Source organism: Eleutherodactylus coqui, chromosome 3 (assembly GCF_035609145.1).
Source record: "Eleutherodactylus coqui strain aEleCoq1 chromosome 3, aEleCoq1.hap1, whole genome shotgun sequence".
Taxonomy (NCBI): domain Eukaryota; kingdom Metazoa; phylum Chordata; class Amphibia; order Anura; family Eleutherodactylidae; genus Eleutherodactylus; species Eleutherodactylus coqui.
Window position 1 is genome coordinate 165,003,903 of NC_089839.1, and position 21,504 is coordinate 165,025,406.

General features: G+C 41.4%; 1 protein-coding gene across 1 annotated transcript in view; it reads right to left on the reverse strand.

Moving 5' to 3' along the window:
• Positions 1–21,504, reverse strand: part of SLC6A1 (solute carrier family 6 member 1) — a 219,386-nt gene that overhangs the window by 66,809 nt on the left and 131,073 nt on the right. Inside the window, exons 3-5 of the mRNA XM_066596491.1 lie at positions 13,984–14,115; positions 11,709–11,809; positions 5,889–5,998 (exon numbers count right to left, since the gene is read on the reverse strand). Coding sequence (XP_066452588.1) covers positions 5,889–5,998; positions 11,709–11,809; positions 13,984–14,115 — 343 coding nt within the window. The remainder of the gene's footprint in view (positions 1–5,888; positions 5,999–11,708; positions 11,810–13,983; positions 14,116–21,504) is intronic.

Below are 21,504 nucleotides of genomic sequence, written 5' to 3' on the forward strand. Positions count from 1 at the left end.
ATTAGAGATAAGCGAGCACGCTCGGATACAGCAGTTACTTGAGCGAGCTTTGCTCTTCTCGAGTAACTGCTTACTGGTCCGAGCGTGCTCGGGGGAAGGGGGGGAGGTGAGCAGCAGGTGGCAGGGGGTAGCAGGGGGGAGAAAGAGAGCTTGTATAGCAGCCAACACTCGTAATTGCAAGCGCAGCTCTCATTCAAATCAACGGGACCCCAGCCTGCAATTACAAGTGCAGCTCCCACTGATTTTAATGAGAGCTGAGCTTGCAATTATGAGTACCGACCACTACACAGGGGTCGGAGCAAAGCTTTCACTCTGACCTCAATATATCCCGGTGGTCGCTTTCTGGATAACCCCTTCAAATGAAATTTCTACTGAATCTTTCAGTCCAATCTTCAGCTGGAGAATCTGAGCATATTCAAAGTGACAATTTCTCTTTTACCCCTTGACACTCTTGGGTGTACATATATGCCCTTTGGTGTTGGGGTTTGTATGGAGCTGGATTGAAATATACATGGCATGAACCGTCTGTCTTAAACAGCTGACACCCGCTGGCACGGCCGCGATCAGCGAGTGAGAAAGGCGATGTGCCGTTTAGTTGTCATGGCACCCTAGGGCCTTATGAAAGCTCCCAAGGCTGCCATGTATTTCTGTCTATTAGAATGCTGAAAGAAATACCATATATTGTAATACTGCTGAATTACAGTATATGGTATGTGTTCAAACATTCGCAAGTTCAAGTACCCTATGAGGACTAAAAAAATGTAGGTGGAAAATAAAGTTTTTCTTACTATTATAAAACTGAACTAAACTAAAGGATATAGAAAGTTTCAAAATAACCTTTTTCCATATTCATAACAAAAGAATAAAAAAACAGCAAAATATATTTGGTATTGCCAATCCGCAAAAGTAAAATCTGGTCAGAATTGATAACATATGACATCCGAGAAAAAGAGTTTCAGATAGAAAGGAATAACCAACCAAAGTTATACTAGCCCATTTATATAAACTGGAGGGATAGCTTTATAATGAATGAAAAGAAATTCACCGGAGTGGCCCTTTAATGACTCTCCTGGTCAAGATCACTTTTGAATGCAGCAATGATTCATCCCATGGTTGTATATTAAAGCATTGGACATAATGAGTTCCTTAATATTAATTCAATGGTACCTACAGTAGAATTAACCAGCTTTAGTTGGTGCTATGAATAAATGAACAGAGCCTTTGGTTAATGTAAGATTTCTGAATAATCAGGTGAGATCACGTAACTAATTTATAGGTCATCCTTACATTTTAAGTTTTCTGGTCTCCAACTGGCTTAAATCATGTGAGGAGTGTCTTCGGATACCCATTATACCCAAGCTGGCGCTGGACTAGTGATTACTTAACTGAACTTTATTACAGAGCTTCATTTGTCTGCCTGTTTTGACCTTCTTTTCACAAGATACTTTATGCGGAAACCTTGAAGCTATAAATTCAGTTTAATAAGGTGTCTGTCGACTGCTTTGCCATCTCCATGGGTCATTTCACACGATACTCTCTCTCTCTTCAGGTTTTTTTCTTTTGAGATTCCTACAATGACTAACCTATAAAAGAAATTTCTATAGATTGCAAGCAATACTGTATATTAGTTTAGCACAATGGAAATGTGTGGTTTCTGCTTATGAGTTCATTATGAAGAACCCATAAAAAGAGTCTAATATACTGTGATGCCAAGTACTCTAAATTTTATAACTACTGTAACTGCAAGGGATTAATCCCAAAGGGTTAATATTGCCATAGAGATGGTCAGGAGTGATGCGCCAAAAATGGTGCAGCAGAACTGAGCATGCTCATTAGGAATTAACTGATTGGATGATGCACTGTTATAAAAGAAGACAATTTTTGCTGCAAAGTAGGATGTGACAGGACTGTAAAGAAGGTATAGAGAGCTGAGTGGAGCTGGCGCAAAATGGAGGCTGCAGAAGTGTGAGACGGTACTTACTGCCTGGGACAGAGAAGAGCATCGTTGAATGTGGTCGGCAGAGAGGAGCAGAGAGTAGTACTTCTGACCCTGGATAATGCTGCAGGATTGCTTGGGTCGATAGAACCAGCAACTTTTGCGTGTCAAAGAGTAAGTGAGGCCGACCTCAACTGGCAGTTTAATTGTACACCATTCATGTCAGAAACACGATCCTGCTGCAGGGGACTGAGGAAACCAAACTGCTGACAAATGTCTGTCGCTCTAACCTACATTCACGGACTGAGATATTTTTGCAAGGCAGAAAGTTAAACAAACTTTACTCACAGCTCATCCTTGGTAGTGTGTGAGCCTTAGATAAAAGTAAATTTGTGTATTCTGTAATCTGTTTCTATGACACTCCATTGATAGAAGTAAAGTGTTAGTAATATTGCTCAGAAAGATTTACTATGTTATGTTGATCTATTGCAACATATCCTGAAGCTTGCTGTACCTCAATGTAATTACAGATATAGCAAAGTTGAACTTGACACTCTACCAGCTAAAGAAATTGTGGCACACAACTTTTCTTGCCCTTTCAATAGTTTTGCAATGGCTCATGATAACATTTCAGTAACAATACAGTTGGTAAGGAACTTGCAGGAGCAACTGCCAACAAACTGTGTGGCATTGCAGCTCAGTTCCCTTCACTTCAATAGAGCAGAGCTGCAATTCCAGATACAACCAAAGAGCGAGTGTGGTGCTATTTCTCGAAAAAAGTAGACATGTTTTTCTAATCCTAGATAACCCATTTAAAAGATTATCAAGCAACAATTGGAACAGTGAGCATATAAAAAAGACTTCTGCATATTTGATTACACATATGTTCTAATTTAAAAATATTGCCAAACATGCTATTTAGGTCCAGCACCATCATTATGGAGCCCCCAAACCACTTTTACTGACACATAGGGACAATCTATAACTCATTATTACATTTTCTAAGTGAAAAAGTGACAGAAAGCAATGCAAGGCCTTGACTTGCTTTTAGCAAACAACACATTCAACCATTCCCTTTCCTGAAGGAGCAATTTGCGTTCCCTAAGGCTGCCTTCACATGGGCGATGCAAGAGTCGAGAAACGCAGAATTATGAAACCCATGATTTTCAATGACTTCATTCCCATCTGCGATATTTCCAGTCATGTGATGTTGCATGATTTGGAAATCGCTGCCTGCCCTATCTTTCTTCGTTCTGCTATTTTTTCTTGCACATGTTTCCCTATGGAGCCTCCAATTTATCGCATCACAACACACAAATGTGTTTTTAACATTAGCAACGCCTGTTGTCGTCTATTGAGCGAGAAAAATGCAGGATGCTGCGATGAGATGCGCAATGATTTCCAAGAAAAAAGCATTGTTGACTCTCAAAGTCGCATGAGCAAATATGCGATATTGGCGTGATTTTCTCACTTCGATATCGCGCTCATCCATGTGAAGTAAGCCTTAGTCTGCCTTCATAAATGCAGGATCTGTTGCAGAATTTTCCCTAGCGGAATCACTCTGGAAATTGTTTACAGTATAAACCATGTAGAGGGGATTAAAAAAATCTGTTTCACAGGGTTCGGAGAATGTCCACAACAAATTTGCAGCGTCTTTATGAAACACTGCAGATTCTGATTCAGCAGCATATCTATTTATGTTGTCGAATCGCACTGCAGAATAAATCCCTTGAAATACAAGGGTTGAATTCTACAGCTGTTCCGCAAATGAAAACGGGGCCAAAATTACACAATTTAGCAGAATTGCTGTGGGTATTCTGTTGCAGAATGTTGGTTGCAATTCCACCAGGCGGCCTTGAGGCTCACTCACACTAGTCTAATTTTGGTCCATATTACACACATTTTATACACGCTTAGTACTGACAGATTAAACACCATTGATTTTCATTGGGGTATTCATACATGCCTTCTTCAAGTGTGTATTCTATGTGTTTGAAAAAATTGCAACATGTCTTATTTTGGTCCATAATATCACCCATGCAAGTCTATGGGAGCATTATTTCAGCATAAGGGTGCCTACCCGCTACAGGTTTTTTTTCACAACGAATTCGCTATGTTTTTTTTCCCAAAGGTCAATGGGACTTGCTAACGTTAAAATCGCAATGCAAAAAACCCGCAATTTAGCACTAAATTGCGTTTTTTGTGCATTGCGATTTGAATATTAGAAAGTTCCATTGATCTTTGGAAAAAAAAACGTAGCAAATTCACAGCAAAAAAAAAAAAACGGTAGTAGGTAGGCACTCTTAGGGTGAATTCAGACGAGCGTGATTTTTTGCGTACAATTGTGTGCACAAAACCATGTGTCTATTAAAACCATTGCTTCCCAACAGGTGTGTTCACCTGTTCGTGTTTTACGGGCATGCAAACGCACGTATCTGCAAAACATGGGACATGCGTCCACCATAGGTTTGTGATTGCGTGTCAATATCCCCCAGCGGGGAGTCCCCTTGTCACTGAACACTGTGACAGCACCCTTGGGGATTAAAGAATTCCCTGTCATAGTTGTGACAGCTGTGGCAGAGGATCGCGATGTTCTTCCATTGTTTTCAATGGGACCGGTGCTTCTGCAGTCCCATTGAAAGCAATAGGCTGTTGGCAAGGCCTGTAGGGATTTTCGGGGAAGGCTCTTAATATAAGCCCTTCCCTGAAAATCACCATAGAATGTGTTAACAATAAAAAAAATTATACCCACCTCTCCTCAGTTGCCGGGGCTCAGGCGCGTCCAGCCTGTCTTCTCCCTGCACTGCTCTGAAGCTCTTTCAGCAGGCAGGGATTTAAAATCCCCCCTGCTGAAAGAGCTGTATCTGATTGACTGAGCACTCAGCCAATCACAGGCAGCTCTCAGCCATTCATTGAATGGCAGCTGAGTGTAGCTTGTGATTGGTCACAGAACTCAGCCAATCACAGGCAATGCTTGGGCATACATTGAATTTAACCGCATTGACTATAATGTGTCCAAGGCTCCCATCTGAACCTCCAACACTAATGTGAACAGAACATTAAGAAAGTAGAACAAAAAACCAATAATCAGATGCTAAACATTAAATGAAACAATATATTTCAACATATATCCCAAGTTAATAAAAAATGCAGCAATGCAGGATCAGGCTCGGTTCACATCTGTGTCGGAGGATCTGTTTGGGATGTCTGGCACAGATCCATCCAAAAATCCTAACAAAATAGCTTAACATGCTGTGCTATTTCATACGGGAAAATGCTGAAGAGCATAATGGAAGCCGGGTGGATTAAAGTCAATGGGCCATGTTCGGTACCATTCAGTTCTATCATTAAACGGATCAGTTCGGGTAGGAATTCTGTTTTTTTGCTCCCATAGAGGAGCAGGAAAATGGAAACTTGAATGGAACCCCAAACACCAACATGACCATATCCTTACTAACTATAAGGTAAAGAGTGACAATGACAAACCAAAAAGTATTATAAATGTGTGAAATCTGTATAAAAATGAACAAAAAAAAATGTAATATTCTGTTTTTCCTTATTTTACATATTTTTTTCGCACTTTCCAGCAGTATTCAACCCAATGATTTTGCACAATAAACACTGTGGCTTTCTGACAAGTTCTTTACAGAATTTAGTAAATAACACAAATATCATGCGCATTTGCTGATAGCAACCAGTTATTAAGTCTATCCGAACTTGTATGATGGTTGGATGTTGGAGAGCGAGTGTCTGACGGGTTGTTCTCTGGTACCGCACAATTATACTTTTCACCCTGTTATTAGAGGAGCCTATAATTAGTCTTTATTGAAGTGTGTTTTGCTCATGATCTATTAAAGGTACATTTCCATGTCATCTCACCAGGTGCTACAACATGACTCATCAGGCTACATATCTGCCATATCCTCTACTTAGCTAGAAAAGAGACACTTACTCCCAAAACTCAGCCACAGCGCTGGTCAGGTTTGTGGTGTTAACTATAGAATAATTGGAGAAGCAGCGCTCCGTGTTCCAGTAATTGCCACAATGTTTCCAAGGTAAAACCTAAATGGTAAAAAAAAAATGAAAACAATCATTTTATTTATTTATTTTTAGGTATTTTTATTTCATTTAACTTCTTTCTAATTATAAAGTTTGCCATTAATAACCAAACACAGTTATATTTAATAAAGACCCTAAATAATGGTACACTGAGTTTTTGTGGGTCTGCATTATGGTACTCCATGTGTCTCCCTCTGGTGCCTCTGTGGGGCACTGTGTTCTGCCCTAGAAGCAATGTCTGTGCCTTTATAAAAATAGACCTGTAAGTGAAAACACCCTTAGGACTTCTTCACATGGTTGTATGAGCAACTACGCTCGCTGCCACGGAGCGTAGTCGCGCATGAACGAGGTAAAAAAAACTTTTTTCACTTTTCAAACTCTGCCCTATTCCAATGCGAGTTTGGGAAAAAAAAGTGCAGGAAGATGTGTCCTGCCCTATGTTTCTCGCACACAGTATTAACTACGTGCGGTAAAGATAGGGCAAGTCCTCATTTTTCACCCGTACTATTAACAGGCGAGAATAAGGTCTGCATAACACGTCAAAATCCGGTACATCTGTTTAAGGCCTTTTGTACATGGGTGACAGCTGTGTTCCCGCGATTTCCGTACGACCAAACGATACATTTCCTAAAGGCGCTGTCAACTCTGCCGCACTTCTCCTCTGGAAGCTTCGGCACACTTGTTTTTAGTTTTCAGCCACCACTTCCTGGTCAGGGGGTTCATAAATCCAGCCTTCAGGAAGCGCTGGCTCTGATTGGTTCTCAAGCACCATGGCTCCGCCAATCACTGCAGCGCTCGATGAACCAATCACAGCCATCACTAAGGGTGAAACGTACGCGTTGGCGCAGGAATTTCCAGATCCTCAGTTACGTGGTAACACTTTACTATATGCATGACATTGAGGTTGGTTGTGCGTATTGTAGGTTTATATGTGTGACCTGAGGTGATGGATTTCCCTTTGATTGCTATTGATGCTGCATTTCCTTCATGTTCTGTTTTTTAAATGCTTTTATTATATATATAATTCTCAATAAGCAATTTTTTTAAGGATACATTTCTGCAGTCCTGTCTTGGACATTTATTTCTGGGTTTGCTACTGTACAAGTTGCATTGCACTGCATGAAATTTCATGTGATGCGATGCAACACAAAGGAGAGCTCCATAAGGAAACATGGGCTACGAAACAAATCTCGGCTGTATAGAGCAAGCCGCAGTTTTTCTTTCTCGCAATGTAGCAGCCTACACAGTATCGCTAATGTGAAGAAACCCATTTGGAAACCATGTGCTTCATATACCTGCGATTTGTAGCGCTGTCACATCGCAAGAAAATCACATGATTTTGTCACCCGATTGAAAAGCGGCCTAAGCCCTTAGGTTAGCCCTTAGGGCTTAGTCCCACGGGCGCATCGGCACCCGTACACAGGCGGCGATGCGCCCGTGTGACTGTGCCCTTACTGCAGGACGGAGACGGCCGTACTTCAAGACGGCAATGAAGCCGGTCACATGTTCCTTTTCCCGGCGCTGCAGAGAGACGTCCGTCATGAAGTGCGGCCGTCTCCTTACTGCAGTAACACAGGTGCCGATGCACCCGTGTGACTAAGCCCTTAGGATGTGAAACTTGGCCCAATATTGCGCTCGTGAACGTGCGATTTACCCGCACATGTGAGGCATTTTTCAGACAAAAACACCTTACATAGCATCTGTGAAGTTCCGATAATCTTGCGTGAGTTTCATGCGCGATAGACGATCGGAAGTATTTCCTATTGATTTCAATTAGAAACTTATTGTATTGTATTCGCATGCACTCCATGAATCAATGGAAATCAATGGGCGATGTGTTCCAAGTAATTTGATAGGACAGAGCATGCCATGTATATGACTCCATTCAAAAGAATAGGGTTCATATTTGTGCAAGATTTATGCTTCTCGCAACTCACAAATCTCACTCAAGTTTCACGGCCGTATGAAAGCGGCCTTAGGGTACATGCAGATGTATACTAGAGTCCATTCACACCTGTGGCTTTTTATTTCTCTGTTCCATGTTTGGAGCAGAGAAACAGAATTCAAATGGAAATAAACGGATCAATTTTTTTCCCCCATTTTCAGAGAAAACAAAAGCTATCCGTTTGCTTCTAATCTGTTAGGTTTCCGATCTTTTAACTGAACAGATAATGCAGTCTGCAGCACTATTTGTTCCGTTAAGAAAACTGAACCAACTAAAATCAAGCAAACTGAAGACTTTGTGTTTGCTGTCCATCTTTATTTTTGAAAACCCATTAAAATCAAGGAGGGAAAAGGTCCCCATAGTAGGCAATAGAGGTAGGGGGTGTGGGCGAAAATGTGTGCAGAATATGCTAGTAGATAAGTCATACACTACGTAATTCTGCTGGAAAAAGAACGCACCTGGAACTCATTAGACTAATTAGCCATCTCAATCGGTGCATCTTAGTTTGGTGTGCACAAATGAATATGCTTTCTACATGCGAAAGTACAGTAAAATGACCAAATTAGGTGCTGCTTTTCATGAATATGCACATTTTTTTTTGCGGACACCCATGCTAACATATATGGACATTTGCACACAAAAATAGAGCTTTTTTATTTTTTTCACGTGAGTGAAGTGGCATGCAATTAAAAAAAAGTAGTTGCGAATGAACCCATTGGAAACAATGAGTTCTATTCTCTGTGCAATACAAAATATGTGCACGTGTAGTGGCCTGAATTCATTCCATTACAGAGCTCTTAACCCAAAATACTCGTAAGTCAAATCAATTTTCCCCATTGCAATGAATGGAAAAGCCATTAATCCATCCTGGATTGCAAAGCTCTCCCACTGATTTCAATGGGGATGATGTTGCCCCATTGAAAGTAAAAGGACACCAGCACCCCCGCAGTGATTTTCGGGGAAGAGCTTTAAATATAAGCCCTTCCCTGAAAAATCATCCCTAGCTGTTGTAAAAAAAATATACTCACCTGTCTGCTGGGGCTCAGGCGTATCCAGCTGCGGATTGCTCTGAGGTTTTTCAGCAGGTGGGGAATAAAAGTACAGGGAGAACAAGCGGCGGCCAGACACTCCTGATCCCCGGCTGCATTGGACAGGTGAGTATAAAGTATTTTTACTACAGCTAGGGATGATTTTTAGGGAAGGGCTTATATTTAAAGCCCTTCCCCAAAAATCACTTCACAGATTGCCAGCAGGCCATTGCTTTCAATGGGGCCACTGACAGCAGCGGCAGCCCCATTGAGAGCAAGCCTTGCAACCCAAGTTTTTGCTCTTAAATCAAAGCAAAAATTTGGGAGAGAGCCTGCTCTCAAGTCAAAAAGCTTGTAAGCTGTAGCACTCTTAACCCAAGGTATCACTATACTGCGCTGTGAGAGACAACGTGCTGATACTATTGGACCATGTCCAGTTGCTGGACTTTGCAACAGAGCCCCACCTGAGTTCCAATATTGCTAACCAAAATGGCACCCTGTTGCCCTGTCTTCTTCCTTCTTCACAAGGTGTGTCTGCCAAGAAATTAGTGCCAAAAGTTACCCGCCAAGAAATAACCAACTTGGCTATCTACAGAGTAGGGGGGAAGACTACCCCCACCAAAGAACTTTGGTGCACAACCCTGGACTACCTCTAGAGGGTGGAGTCTACAAAAAGAGAGGAGCCACTTCAGAACATCTTCAGCCAGCAAACTGCTGAGATGCTGCCTCCTCTGCCAGCAATCAAAGGCAAAAAGCCCATCCATGGTGTGGCCTTGGGATACCCACCACCACAGCTGTGGCATTTTTTGGGGGACGAGATGGAGCTTCTAGATGTGGCTGCCCCGTCATTTGCTTCACTTCCTCCACTTCTGGAGACTACAGCCAAGGAGGTTCCAAAGAAAAAGTTTATCTGGCTTGGGGCTTTGAAAACCTGCAGGCCTAGGAAGACTGCACCGCCTGTGCAGAGATGACCCCGGCACTGACAATTACCCGACAGATTGGCCCCTATCAAGGGACACCTGGTGGCACGGTCGACGATTCCTACAGGATTGCGTCCTTTTGTTAAGAAGTTTGAGGACCCTGTGGTCAACATCGTATTTCACTCCTGTGAGCATTTTCACGACTGGAGGGAGCTGCACAAGCCTCATACAGGACCACCGGAGAAGTTATCAGGACCCTGTCCGTTCACTCTACAGTCACCCTTCCAGTCCACGGCAAGGAGAACATGAGACCCAGACAGCCCCACATCAGTGGCATCGCTAGGCATTAGTTTTTGGCCCAGCTCACTCACACCTACTGGCTGATCAACTGATCCCGAAATAGACGAGTTGATTCCTGTTTCAAGCCTGGTGCACCCAAAGAACTGTTTCCAGTATCCTTAAAGACTCTTTACGTAAGAGACAGTCTTCTTCCTTTGTTAAGCCCCTTAATAATTAAGGACTAAAAAGTTCATATTTTCCCCTATTTGCATAGCCAAATGTTTATATGCTATGATTTAATTGCTTCCTATGCAATTTTTTTTGCAACGTTATAGTTCAAGCATTGTGCAGGAGGTAGAAAAATATTCATATGAGTAAAGTAAAATTGTTTAGCTAACTAGAACATGCTCCTGATTGAATGCAAATGGTGTGAGTGATCTATGTGTATGACTTGAGGTTTCTGTTCCCTATGTCGTGTCTTTTGTGCCAGTGTTTGCCCACCGTCCTTCTCTGTCTCTGTAGGTGAGGCATCTTTTTAACCTTATCCCTTTAGTCCCGGACAGGGGGTATGGACATAAGCTAGCACACGTCATGGAGTATTTTCCTTTTTTAGAGAAAGTGATGGTCATTCCACTTGTCTCTTGTTTTCTCTGCCAGTCGCCCTTCTCTATTTTGTAGTATTTCATCAACGATGTATTCTCTCTTTTGTCAGAAGAAGTGATGTTCATTCTACTTGCCTCATATCTTTTGTCTTTTGGGAAAAGAGTCATGTAATTGCCCCATAGCTATACTAGTGAATCCTGAATACAGTTCAGCCTAGTAGAAATCCTCTCATGGTTTTGGCTGAAACTATCTCATAAACGCTGTCATAATAAAATGCCTTACTTAGAAAGTGACATTCATAAGGTGGTCTCAAAACACTAGAATGGGTTAATCTTTCGTATAAGTAATCAGAGGGTAGGAGCTGTGTTTATAGGTTTTGCCTTGCACACTCTGTAACTGTGTAGTGTTCCTAAAGGTGAACTGGAGTAGTACACTGAGATATCCCTTCTCCAGATGATGCACTCAGTTTTAAAGGCACCGGGGTCGGCTTATTTTAAGTAGGGGCCAAGCTATCCGAGTGTATATGCACTTATGCCCATGTTTGACCACCATAAGAAACAGCCTACAAACAATGTGTTATTTGGTGGCATTTTATCTCGCTCTCTCTCCACATTTTGGGGGTTCATGGTATTTCTTCAGAATTGCAGCGTGCTCTGGGACTGATGTTTGCTTCCAGCATTTCCCAAAAAGCTTCTTTATAGGAAAAAATGTCTAAGCAAAAAACAATGTGTGCCTGAATAACACCACCAAAAGGGCACCTGTAAATATGCAGATATCGTCAAAATATTGCATGCAATTTTTTTTTTTTTACAAAAACATTTCCAGAAAGAACATTATGCCTGAAGGAAGCCTGAACAATGTCACAGCGATCAGGCAAGCTAAAGCTAGCCGGTAAGTGGATGTATTGCACATGCATACATACATATAAGCATACTTACGGTAGTGAATGAGTTATATAGATAATATATCGCCCAGGCGATGATAACAATGTAGTAAATATTCAACCAGAAGGACAGAACGGCAGCGGCGAGCCCAACACCTGTAGGCAAAACAGAAAATGATGTGCACAATTATCTATTCAATCACTAATAATAATAGTACTTTGGTTGTTAAAGTCAAGTTGGACACAATAACCCCATAAACTAAAGAAACAATTTCCGAAGGGCTTGTGCACACGGACATAAATGCATGTTGGCTGCACCAATACACCACGTGTTTGCACAATTGAAATGCGCTTACTCTGCGCGATTGAATTACGCTTGGGGTCATACACATGAGCAATGTTTTCCTGAATGGCACCACGATGCGATGTGGGAAAAAAATCACGGCATGTTCTATCTATCTAGCTGTGAGATCTCGAATCACAGCCGCATAAAAAGCAATGAGAGAACTCCGCGATCTTCTGACGCAGCTGTGACAGTCACGGTGGGGATTGCCTTCATCTCGAAAGCGATGTGAGGCTGTTTTTACATGACGACGCCTTGTATTCACGGGATTTCACACGATGGGGTAAATTATGGCCCGATATCGCACTTGCCCGTGTGTGGATAGCCTAACGTGGTTTAAGGGTAGACACATTTGAGCGTTAGCGCAAATACGCTCGCCGCAGTGCAGCATATGTGAGTATGAACAGGTATTGTAAGGATATTAATCAGTCTGTTGCATCCATGTCTGCACATATTACAGTAATTTTTGCACATGCAGGGCCAGTATACAGACCCGCGGGACAGAACCTTAGGGCTTATTTACACAGCCTTTGGCGTTTTTACGCGCCATGTAAAAACGCGTGAACGGGTGCACATAGCTGATACTTGTGCACCCATTCAGATGGCCCGAGCATATATTATACACTGAGCCTGCAATGCAGTTGGGCATGGGGAGATTAGCTCTGCTAAACTGTTCCCCCCCTTCTCTCTCCATCGCTGGCTCTCAGCAAGTGGAAGAGGCGGGCCCGGGGACGGCAATTAGTGTGCTAATCACCCGTCCCATCTCCGCCCTTTGTCTCAGCCAGCAATGGGAGGGAACAGAGCTGCAGGGGTTGCCTTCAGCCCATTGCTGTCAATGGGGCGGCAGCAGCACCAGACCCATTGAAAGCAATGGGATAGCATCGAGGTCCTCTGCCACAGCTGTGAAAGCTGTGGCAGGGGATTGTTTCATTCCCACTGCAGTCCCCTCATCACTGAATACTGTGACAGTGCTGTCACAGTGTTCAGTGATAAGGGGACTCCCCGCAGGGATTAACGGACATCACACAATTTCCTTATGTGCAGCACAGACCGTCCCAGCGCACATATGTCCTATCTTTTGCAGGTGCAACTATTTTGTGCCTCTAAAAGACGGCCATGTGAACACTACATAGGAAACCAATGGTTCGAATAGATGCAATTTTTTTGGCGCACATAGGCACGCAAAGAAAATCGCTTGTCTGACCGTGGCCTTAGTCTGTTCTACTCTGACCCTATCTACTTTTGCATCTTCATATAACATTTCTGTATTTTGAAGATTATCATCCATGTACAGAGACTGCGGCTAAAGAGAAAAATACATTTAATGATAAATAGGTGTTCTATTTTCCCTGCTATAATGACATCATATATAACATAGTGTACACATATATTACATCACTATGCATGGGAGAACTAGAGGATTAGGTTTGGGAGTAAATATTATTACTTGAACAAACTTCCTTAAATCATAGAATGAGAAAATGAGAACAAATGGTATTATTTTCCTATTCTACATCTATTTCTCCCCAAAAAACGTACAAAATTAATTAATATTCACACTTTTAAATGAAAAGGAACTCCATGTGTCCCACAAAAAAAAGAAATAAACATTTTAATGTACAGTAAGAAACAAAAAAAATAAACTAAAATGCAGCATTCCAAAAAGTGAAATCTTAGTCTAGGCATGAAAGCTCAAAACAATCCTGGTCATGAAAGGGTTAAAATGGAAATCCAACCACAATTTATATTTGTACATACCATACAGACACATGAGTAGATTACATTATGGTTCCTTAAGTATGTACATGTGTAATTTCAAAGTTAATCAAACACGCAAACCTCTTTGGAGTTACTGAGAACTTGCTGTTACGTTCAGTGTTCCAAGAAGTCCATAGTAGACAAATAACCACAAAGTATATTGATCTCCGTGTTACAATAACTTCAGTGATACCTATGGAATATGATATATTTAGAAATTAAGACGTACCTTTAAACATTGGAGCAAGCCTCCAAACTCCAAGACCTCCAATAGATGTGTATTGTCCCAAGGAACACTCCAAGAGGAAAAGTGGAACCCCCGCAAAAATCAGGGTTAAGAAATATGGGATAAGAAATGCCCCTAGAAGAAAAGTAAGATTCTGAAGACTCCAGTTAAAATAATGCATACATATTATTGAAATCAACAATATCTATTTTATTATATTATCAGAGAACATTAAGAGCAATGTCTATGAACAGTCAACAGATGGTCATTTATAAGGCCTGGCAAATACTCAAAATGTATGACTGTATCTTCTAAGAGCATCTATAGAGTTTTTTGTTTAGGCCAATGTTCTGATAAAACTAGAAGCAATGGGATGAAACTGAAAGGGAGGAGACACAAATTAGATATTAGAAAAAACTTTCTGACAGTGAGAGTGATCAATGAGTAGAACAGGTTATCACAGGAGGTGGTGAGTTCTCCTTCAATGGAAGTGTTCAAACAAAGGCTGGACAAATATCTGTCTGGGATGATTTAGTGAATCCTGCACTGAGCAGGTGGTTGGACCCGATGAGCCTGGAGGTCCCTTCCAACTCTACCATTCTATGATTCTATGAAAACATTTGGAATTCTGATTATTTTACATAAAACCAATTTTCGCATACCGTGATTCTGAGTAAATAGTGGGGTCACCTGTTGAGGATCCTCATCTCTTAGCAAGAGTTGACATTCACTTTCCAAACAATAAAACAGCCAGCTGGGCTGCTACAGCTAATCACAGACAGTCGAGTGGGCAACGGAGAGAATGGAGAGATGGCACCTGAGCTGTAGGGACAGGTGACTACAGGCAGTTTAATTGATTTTGGCCATGGACAGGTGGATTTAATTTTAAAAAACTAAAAAAAAATGACCATTCAGTAAACCCCACAAGAAAAAAATGATGTGGTGTCGGGTTTGGTGACCTTGGTGGTCACAGATTTTTCAAAATTAATTGGTTACTAAAATAACTTTCAATTTCCCCCAAGCTTACTGAGCAAAACTTCCATTAATTCATCTCCAATTTATGTATGCAGGATTTCATCGGTACATTTCCTTCACCATACTAATTCCGAAATACCCTTGGCGTTGCATAAAGGAACCCATTTCCAATATTTTTGGAAGAATAAACACACCATGTTCAGCCAAGTACATGTTTATGGCAAACGCCTGTTTGGTGGTGACGTCTCGATGTCATAGGTAGAGTCCACCTTGTTGAGAGGTGTGATGCTTCAATAGACAGAGGGAAGATTTTTGAAACTTTCCAAGGGTACAGCAAATTTTGGTAAAGAACAGATTTCACCCCTTTATAATTTGAAATCGATTGAAAGGGTGAAATCTGCTGCAGATCTGCACCAAAAATCTACAGCAAATCACCAATGTGTGAACACACTCTAAAAGAAAAACTGTCTGTTGCCCATGGCAAGCAGTTCCAGCTCAGCTTTCATTCCTCATAGTGCTCTTGAAAAATTTGAGTTGCTTTCTGATTGGTTGCTATGGGCAACAAAGACAGTTTGGTTTTTTAGACTGCTTTTATAAATCTTCTTTATGATGTTCGCCCAAGTTAATTTTCATAGGGAACCAGACAAAAATAAAAAGTTATTTGGGAATGTTTGGGTTTTCTTGCAAGAGAATCAGCCTGCAGTTTTGTAAAATAGGTATTATTATTCTTTACAATACATAACATCTATTTGTGAACGTTGGCCATATACGTAAAGTACATTTCAAGGAGAAAGTGAACCCTTTGGAATTACCTACATTTTTTTATCACCATAAATGTGTTGTGATTGTTATGTAAGTCACAATTATAGACAAATACACTCTAACTAAATTAATAACTCAAAAAGCTGCACCTCACACTGACAATATTTAATAAAAAACCATGTTGATATTGAAAGTGTGGGTTAGACAAATGAGTCACCCATTAAATAAAGACACATAAAGCCTGGTTATTGCCAAATCTGTTCTTCCTAATAAAGATTGGTTAGTCTGAACTATGCTTCGATGCAAAAAACTTTCAGAAGATGTCTAAGGCTGGGTACCCTGTTATGATCACCCCAAGGGCACAGCAAGCTATCTTGAATGAGGTAAGACAGGACCCATGGGTAACAGTAAGAGACCGACAGAAGACTCTACAAACTGTAAAATATCTGTTTATGTGTCCAGAACTAGCATGATAGAGGAGCATCATGGTTTGGGGCTGCTTTGGTGCCTCAAGGCGTGGACATGTGATCATTGAGGGAACAATGAATTGTAAGGTGTATCCAAACATTTTACAGGAGAATATAAGGGCAGCAGTTATGACCTCAAGCTGAAGAAACGTTGGGTGATACAACAAGACAATGACTAAAACTGATTTGCATATAGGATTGGTCCAAAATCTCTCCTCAATGTTGTGCAAATCTGATTTGTAGCTACAGGAAATGTTTGGTGAGAATAATTACTGCTAAACAGGAATATACAAGTTATTACTTTTTTCCCTTCACTGTGGATGTTTTCTTGAAGTGCATGATAAAAACATGAACGGTACAATTGTTTGTGTGTTATTAGTTTAGTTACATTGTGTTTAACTATAAATGTAACAATCAGTCCACATTTTATTACACATCTTCTTTGTCTTTCTATACCGCAGATGGTTTGCACAACTCGCTGTCAGATATGCGCAGTACAAATTTATTTTTTTTTAAATCTCCTGCTCTTCCCACGGAATCCACGGCCCGCCTGCAGTGTCAACTGCAGACGAGCCAAGGGTCGGATGGCTTCCATTGACTTCAATGGAACTCGTCCATGTGGGAACCGCAATAAAATGGAGCATGCTGCAATTTTTCATCCTTGAGCGGAAACCACATCTGCTTTCCACTTGTGTACTTGAAAAATTATTTTTCCACAGCATGCAGAACGCCCACTTTAGATTCCGCAGCGAAAATCCGCCCATGGAAATGAGGGTGATTTCACATCTGCTCTGGAACCTTCATTCGAAGGCATTGTCACAAATGCGGCATAAAATAGTGGAAGAAAAAGTGCTTTTTCTTGCACCTGTACATACACCAATCAGCTGTAATATTTAAATTACTGATGGGTAAAGTGTATAACGTTCATTAGCTCGTTACAACGATACATGTCATAGGGTGGGATATATTGGACAGCAAGTGATTAGTCAGTTCTTGAGGTTGATGTGTTGGAGAAACTGGCAAGGTTAAGAATCTGATCCACTTTGACAAGCACCAATTTGTGATGACTAGATGATTGGGTTAGAAAATGTGGAAAATAGCACTATTTGTGGGGTGCTCCCCACACACATTGGTTCCTACCAAAAGTGGTGCAAGGACAGACAACTAGTGAACCAGCAACAGGATTTCAAGCATCCAAAGCTTCATTGATGTGCGAGGTTCAAAGGTTAGTCTGCTAATCCCAAATACTAGCTACTGCAGCATAAATTAGTGAATAAAGTGATGCTAGCTATGGCAGCAAGGGGTCTGTACACACATATGTAGCATTGCAGTTTGCTACAAATGCAGCTCTATAGCAACACAATGCTCAAACTGCTCCTCTTCACCTCCGAATGCACTAATGCTGGGCATGTGAGAATCAGAACTGGGCACTGATTACCTGGGAAAGAAATGGCACCAGGATTCATTAGAGATATAAGGCAAGTCAGCGGAGATAGTGTCATGATCTGAGCAATGTTCTACTAGGAAACTGGTCTTGGCATTCATGTAGATGTTACTTTGATGCATACCACCTACCTAAATATTATTGCATGCTAAGTAAACCCCTTCATGGTAGAGGTACTCCATAATGGCAGTGGCCTCTTTAGCAGGATACCTTACCCAGTAAAACTTTTTAATGCAAAGTCCGAATAACATGACAAAGAGTTACTCGGAATCTGGAGGCCAAGGTGATGACTTAACCTTTAGTTTCCCATAGATCTCAATCTGAACCAGCAACTGTGGGATGTGCTGGAAAAACAAATCAAATCCATGGGGGCTGCACCTCACAAGTTACAGGGCTTAAAGGATCTGCTGCTAATGTATTAGTGCCAAATACAACAGGAAACCTACACGGATCTTGTAGAATCCATGCCCCTATGCTTCAGAGCTGTTTTAGTGTCATGATGGAAGCCTACTAGAGATTTGCGAGCATACTCGCTAAGGCAAGCTACTCGAGTGAGTAGTGCCTTATGCAAGTACCTGCCCGCTCGTCCTAAAAGATTGTGAGAGAGAGATCTCCCCCCCGTTCCTCCCCGCTCTCCTCCGTCGCTCCCTGCCCCCCGCTGGCACCCGAATCTTTTGAGACGAGTGGGCAGTTACTCACATAATGCACTACTCGCTCGAGTAGTTTGCCTTAGCGAGTACGCTCGCTCATCTCTAAAGCCTACACAATATTATGAAGCTGGTTTTAATGCCATGGTTGATCAGTGTATGTTTAGTCTATATAATACTTGGTAATGATTTTTATCATTACTGATGTTGCAAATCTATGATTGGCAAATATCTTTCTAGCATCCAGACACCAACACTGAATCACGAGCAGCCCTGTATATAAGCACATTATAGTTCAGCTTTCACAGTATAAGTCATTCTACTCAAAATATCAGTAACTAATATGGTATTACAGTAATAGATGTGCAATATACTAAAAACTTTGGTGCACTAGTTCAGTTAAAGTGCACCTGCATAAATCAGTAGTATAGGTATTGCAAATATATGAAAGTTTGCATCTTATTATGGGAAAGTGATATCTTTCTCACTTTCCAGCAGGCTGTAATTTTGCTTCCCTGACTATACGTTTTCTGATCAGAAACCCTATCAGTCACCAATATGTTCTCCAGATCAGGGGTGTCAAACTCATTTTCACTGAGGGCCACATCAGCCTTATGGTTGCCTTCAAAGGGCCAATTGTAATTGTAAGACTGTATAGTAGGGGCATTTGTGCGTGTAATACACAGTGAATGGGCCCACCTGCGCTCATTTTTGTGTGTGCAAATATGCAGTGAAGTTGTGCACACAAAAACACTCTGGAGTGTCTGGGAAATGCAGATGTAATCGATTACATGGTGTATTTGTGCAACTGAAATGCAATTACACCCATGTGACTGTGCCTTAATAGTGACTCCCATAGTAGCCGCAGTAGTAATAGTAGCCCCCATAGTGATTCCCATTATGGCCCCAGTGATAACAGTGACTCCCATAGTGGCCCCAGTAGTAAGTGTCCTTTATATAGGTGGCCTCAGTAGTAATAGTGCCCACCATGGTGGGTCCAGAAGTAATATTGTTCCCTTTATTGGTCTCAGTAGTAATTAGTGACCCAGATAGTAGTCCCACTAGTAATAGCAACCTCCCTATTGGCCTCTGGCCAGGCAGCATCCCTACGGGCATTCCACTTACCCGGCCTGCAGTGTAGTTTATGACTGCTGACCTCTTCCTGCCTACAAGAAAACGCACGCAACACCGCAGTGTGGGTTCAGCGGCCAGACTGCACTGCTACGACCAGACTGGATCTGCAGGCTGGATGAGTTGAATGCTGCATGAGTTTGCTGCGTGGCCGGCGGACCACATAAAATTAGGTGTGTGTGTGTGGGGGGGGGAGGCATTCGGTCTGAGGGCCATGTGTTCGACACATGTGCTCTAGCATAAAACAGTAAATCCTACACAGGGAAGTAGCTCTGGTGGAAGCTACAGCAGCATTTCTGCTTTACTGTGTAAAGCAAGCTGTGAGAGGGGAGGGAGAGGTGGAAGAACCATGTTGCAGTCTTCCTGCTCCAGACTGCAAGCTGGCACAAGGGAGGGCATCTGATTTGCTCTTACACTGCAAAGACCCAATCCACTCAGGATAGAGGAAATGTTTGTTTACAGAAGCCAACAAATGTAAGAAGAAAGTCACAAGATATGTAGGTTAAATACAGGATTTATTATTGCACTACATCTGATACACAACTACGGCTGCCCAAGGGTCCTTTTACAGATGTAGCAAACGTTATCTAATGCATTAACTACAATGTGCTACAATGCTTTAAATCAAGTTATCACAATGCATTATACATGTTAACAATTGCTACATCTGCCCACGCAACAAGCACTGACTGATAATGAGCATATCCATTAGTGCTTGTTCATTATGTTTCACAAGGTTAGCTGATCTGCAATCCTTCAAGCTCAAAGTGCTATCACTGGTCAACTGCACATCACCCCATTCATGCGGAGAGATGTCCCGCTGACCAGCAAGTACTTTTATGCTCACATAAATGAGACAATCAGCCGACAAATGAGTGTTTCCTCAACTGTTTACTGATTGCTGGCACATTTACGCAACCTGACAATCGGGCATGAATATTCGGGCGCGCCAATCACCAGGCCATGTAAAAGGCCCTTAAGGAAGCATTGTGATTTTTTTAAGCAATAGGTACTCTTTAAAATTAAGATTTTGTACAATGGAATCTTGCTTCAAGTAAGAAGGGAGATCAAAGACAATGTTCCTTAGGAAAAACATGCCAGTAGATATCTTTCAAAAGGAAACGTGGATTTTTCAGTCCATGTATAACCTACCCCCTAAGCCAATGTCTCGTTACAGTTACATGTGAGATATCAGTTGAATGTCCATGTTTATTTAAATATAGCAAAGAGGATAAGCCACTGTCAGAATGCTAGCTCTTATTTCCCAGGGGAACACAAGGGCATGTTGAAATCCAATATACGTGATCTTTTTTTCCCCACAACAAAATATTTTGGTGCCCAATTGGACATTGCAGAGAGAGTTTTCTTCTGTTTGGAAGCACCATATTGTTCCAATTATTTCCGATATTATGCAAAGTAAATATGATTCAGAAACATATCTCCCAGCATTGATAAATAATTTAAATATCAGACAAATAATTAAATATAGTATATAAATTCTGTGGGAACGTACAGAAAACAATGTAAAATAATGCAGAACATTGCTTTAAAAAATCGATAAACCCCTACCCTCCGTGTGACTCCCTAAGTGATCATCTGCTTTATTTCCCCCGTATCATATTCCTGATGATGCCAAATATGCAGGAATGTATTTTTTAAATTTAGGTTTTGACCATCTGAGTTAATTTTCTGTGTGTGATAATGGAATGAACATTCATCCCACACACTACAACTCGAGTAGCAATAAGAATCTCAGCTCATGGTTATTGGCAACTCCCTCAACTACTGTGTATATTTCTAAATGTACCTCTACTCCCCCCCTAGAAGTAAGGACTCCACACAAAAGGATGCATTGAATTGGACACAAACTCAACATAAATAACATTATAACTGTAAACTGTAAAACCCAGGAAGACATACTCCTCAAACCCGATTTGCATAAACTCAAACTTAGATAAGGTGAAAGGGTGGTCCTCAAAGCCTCTAACATTCTGGCATACACCAAAATTGACATCAGGGTACTCAACCGCCTTACCACCAACCGATCTCAACTAGCTGAGCAGCACCAATTACTAGACTAAGTGCCCTATCCCAAAAC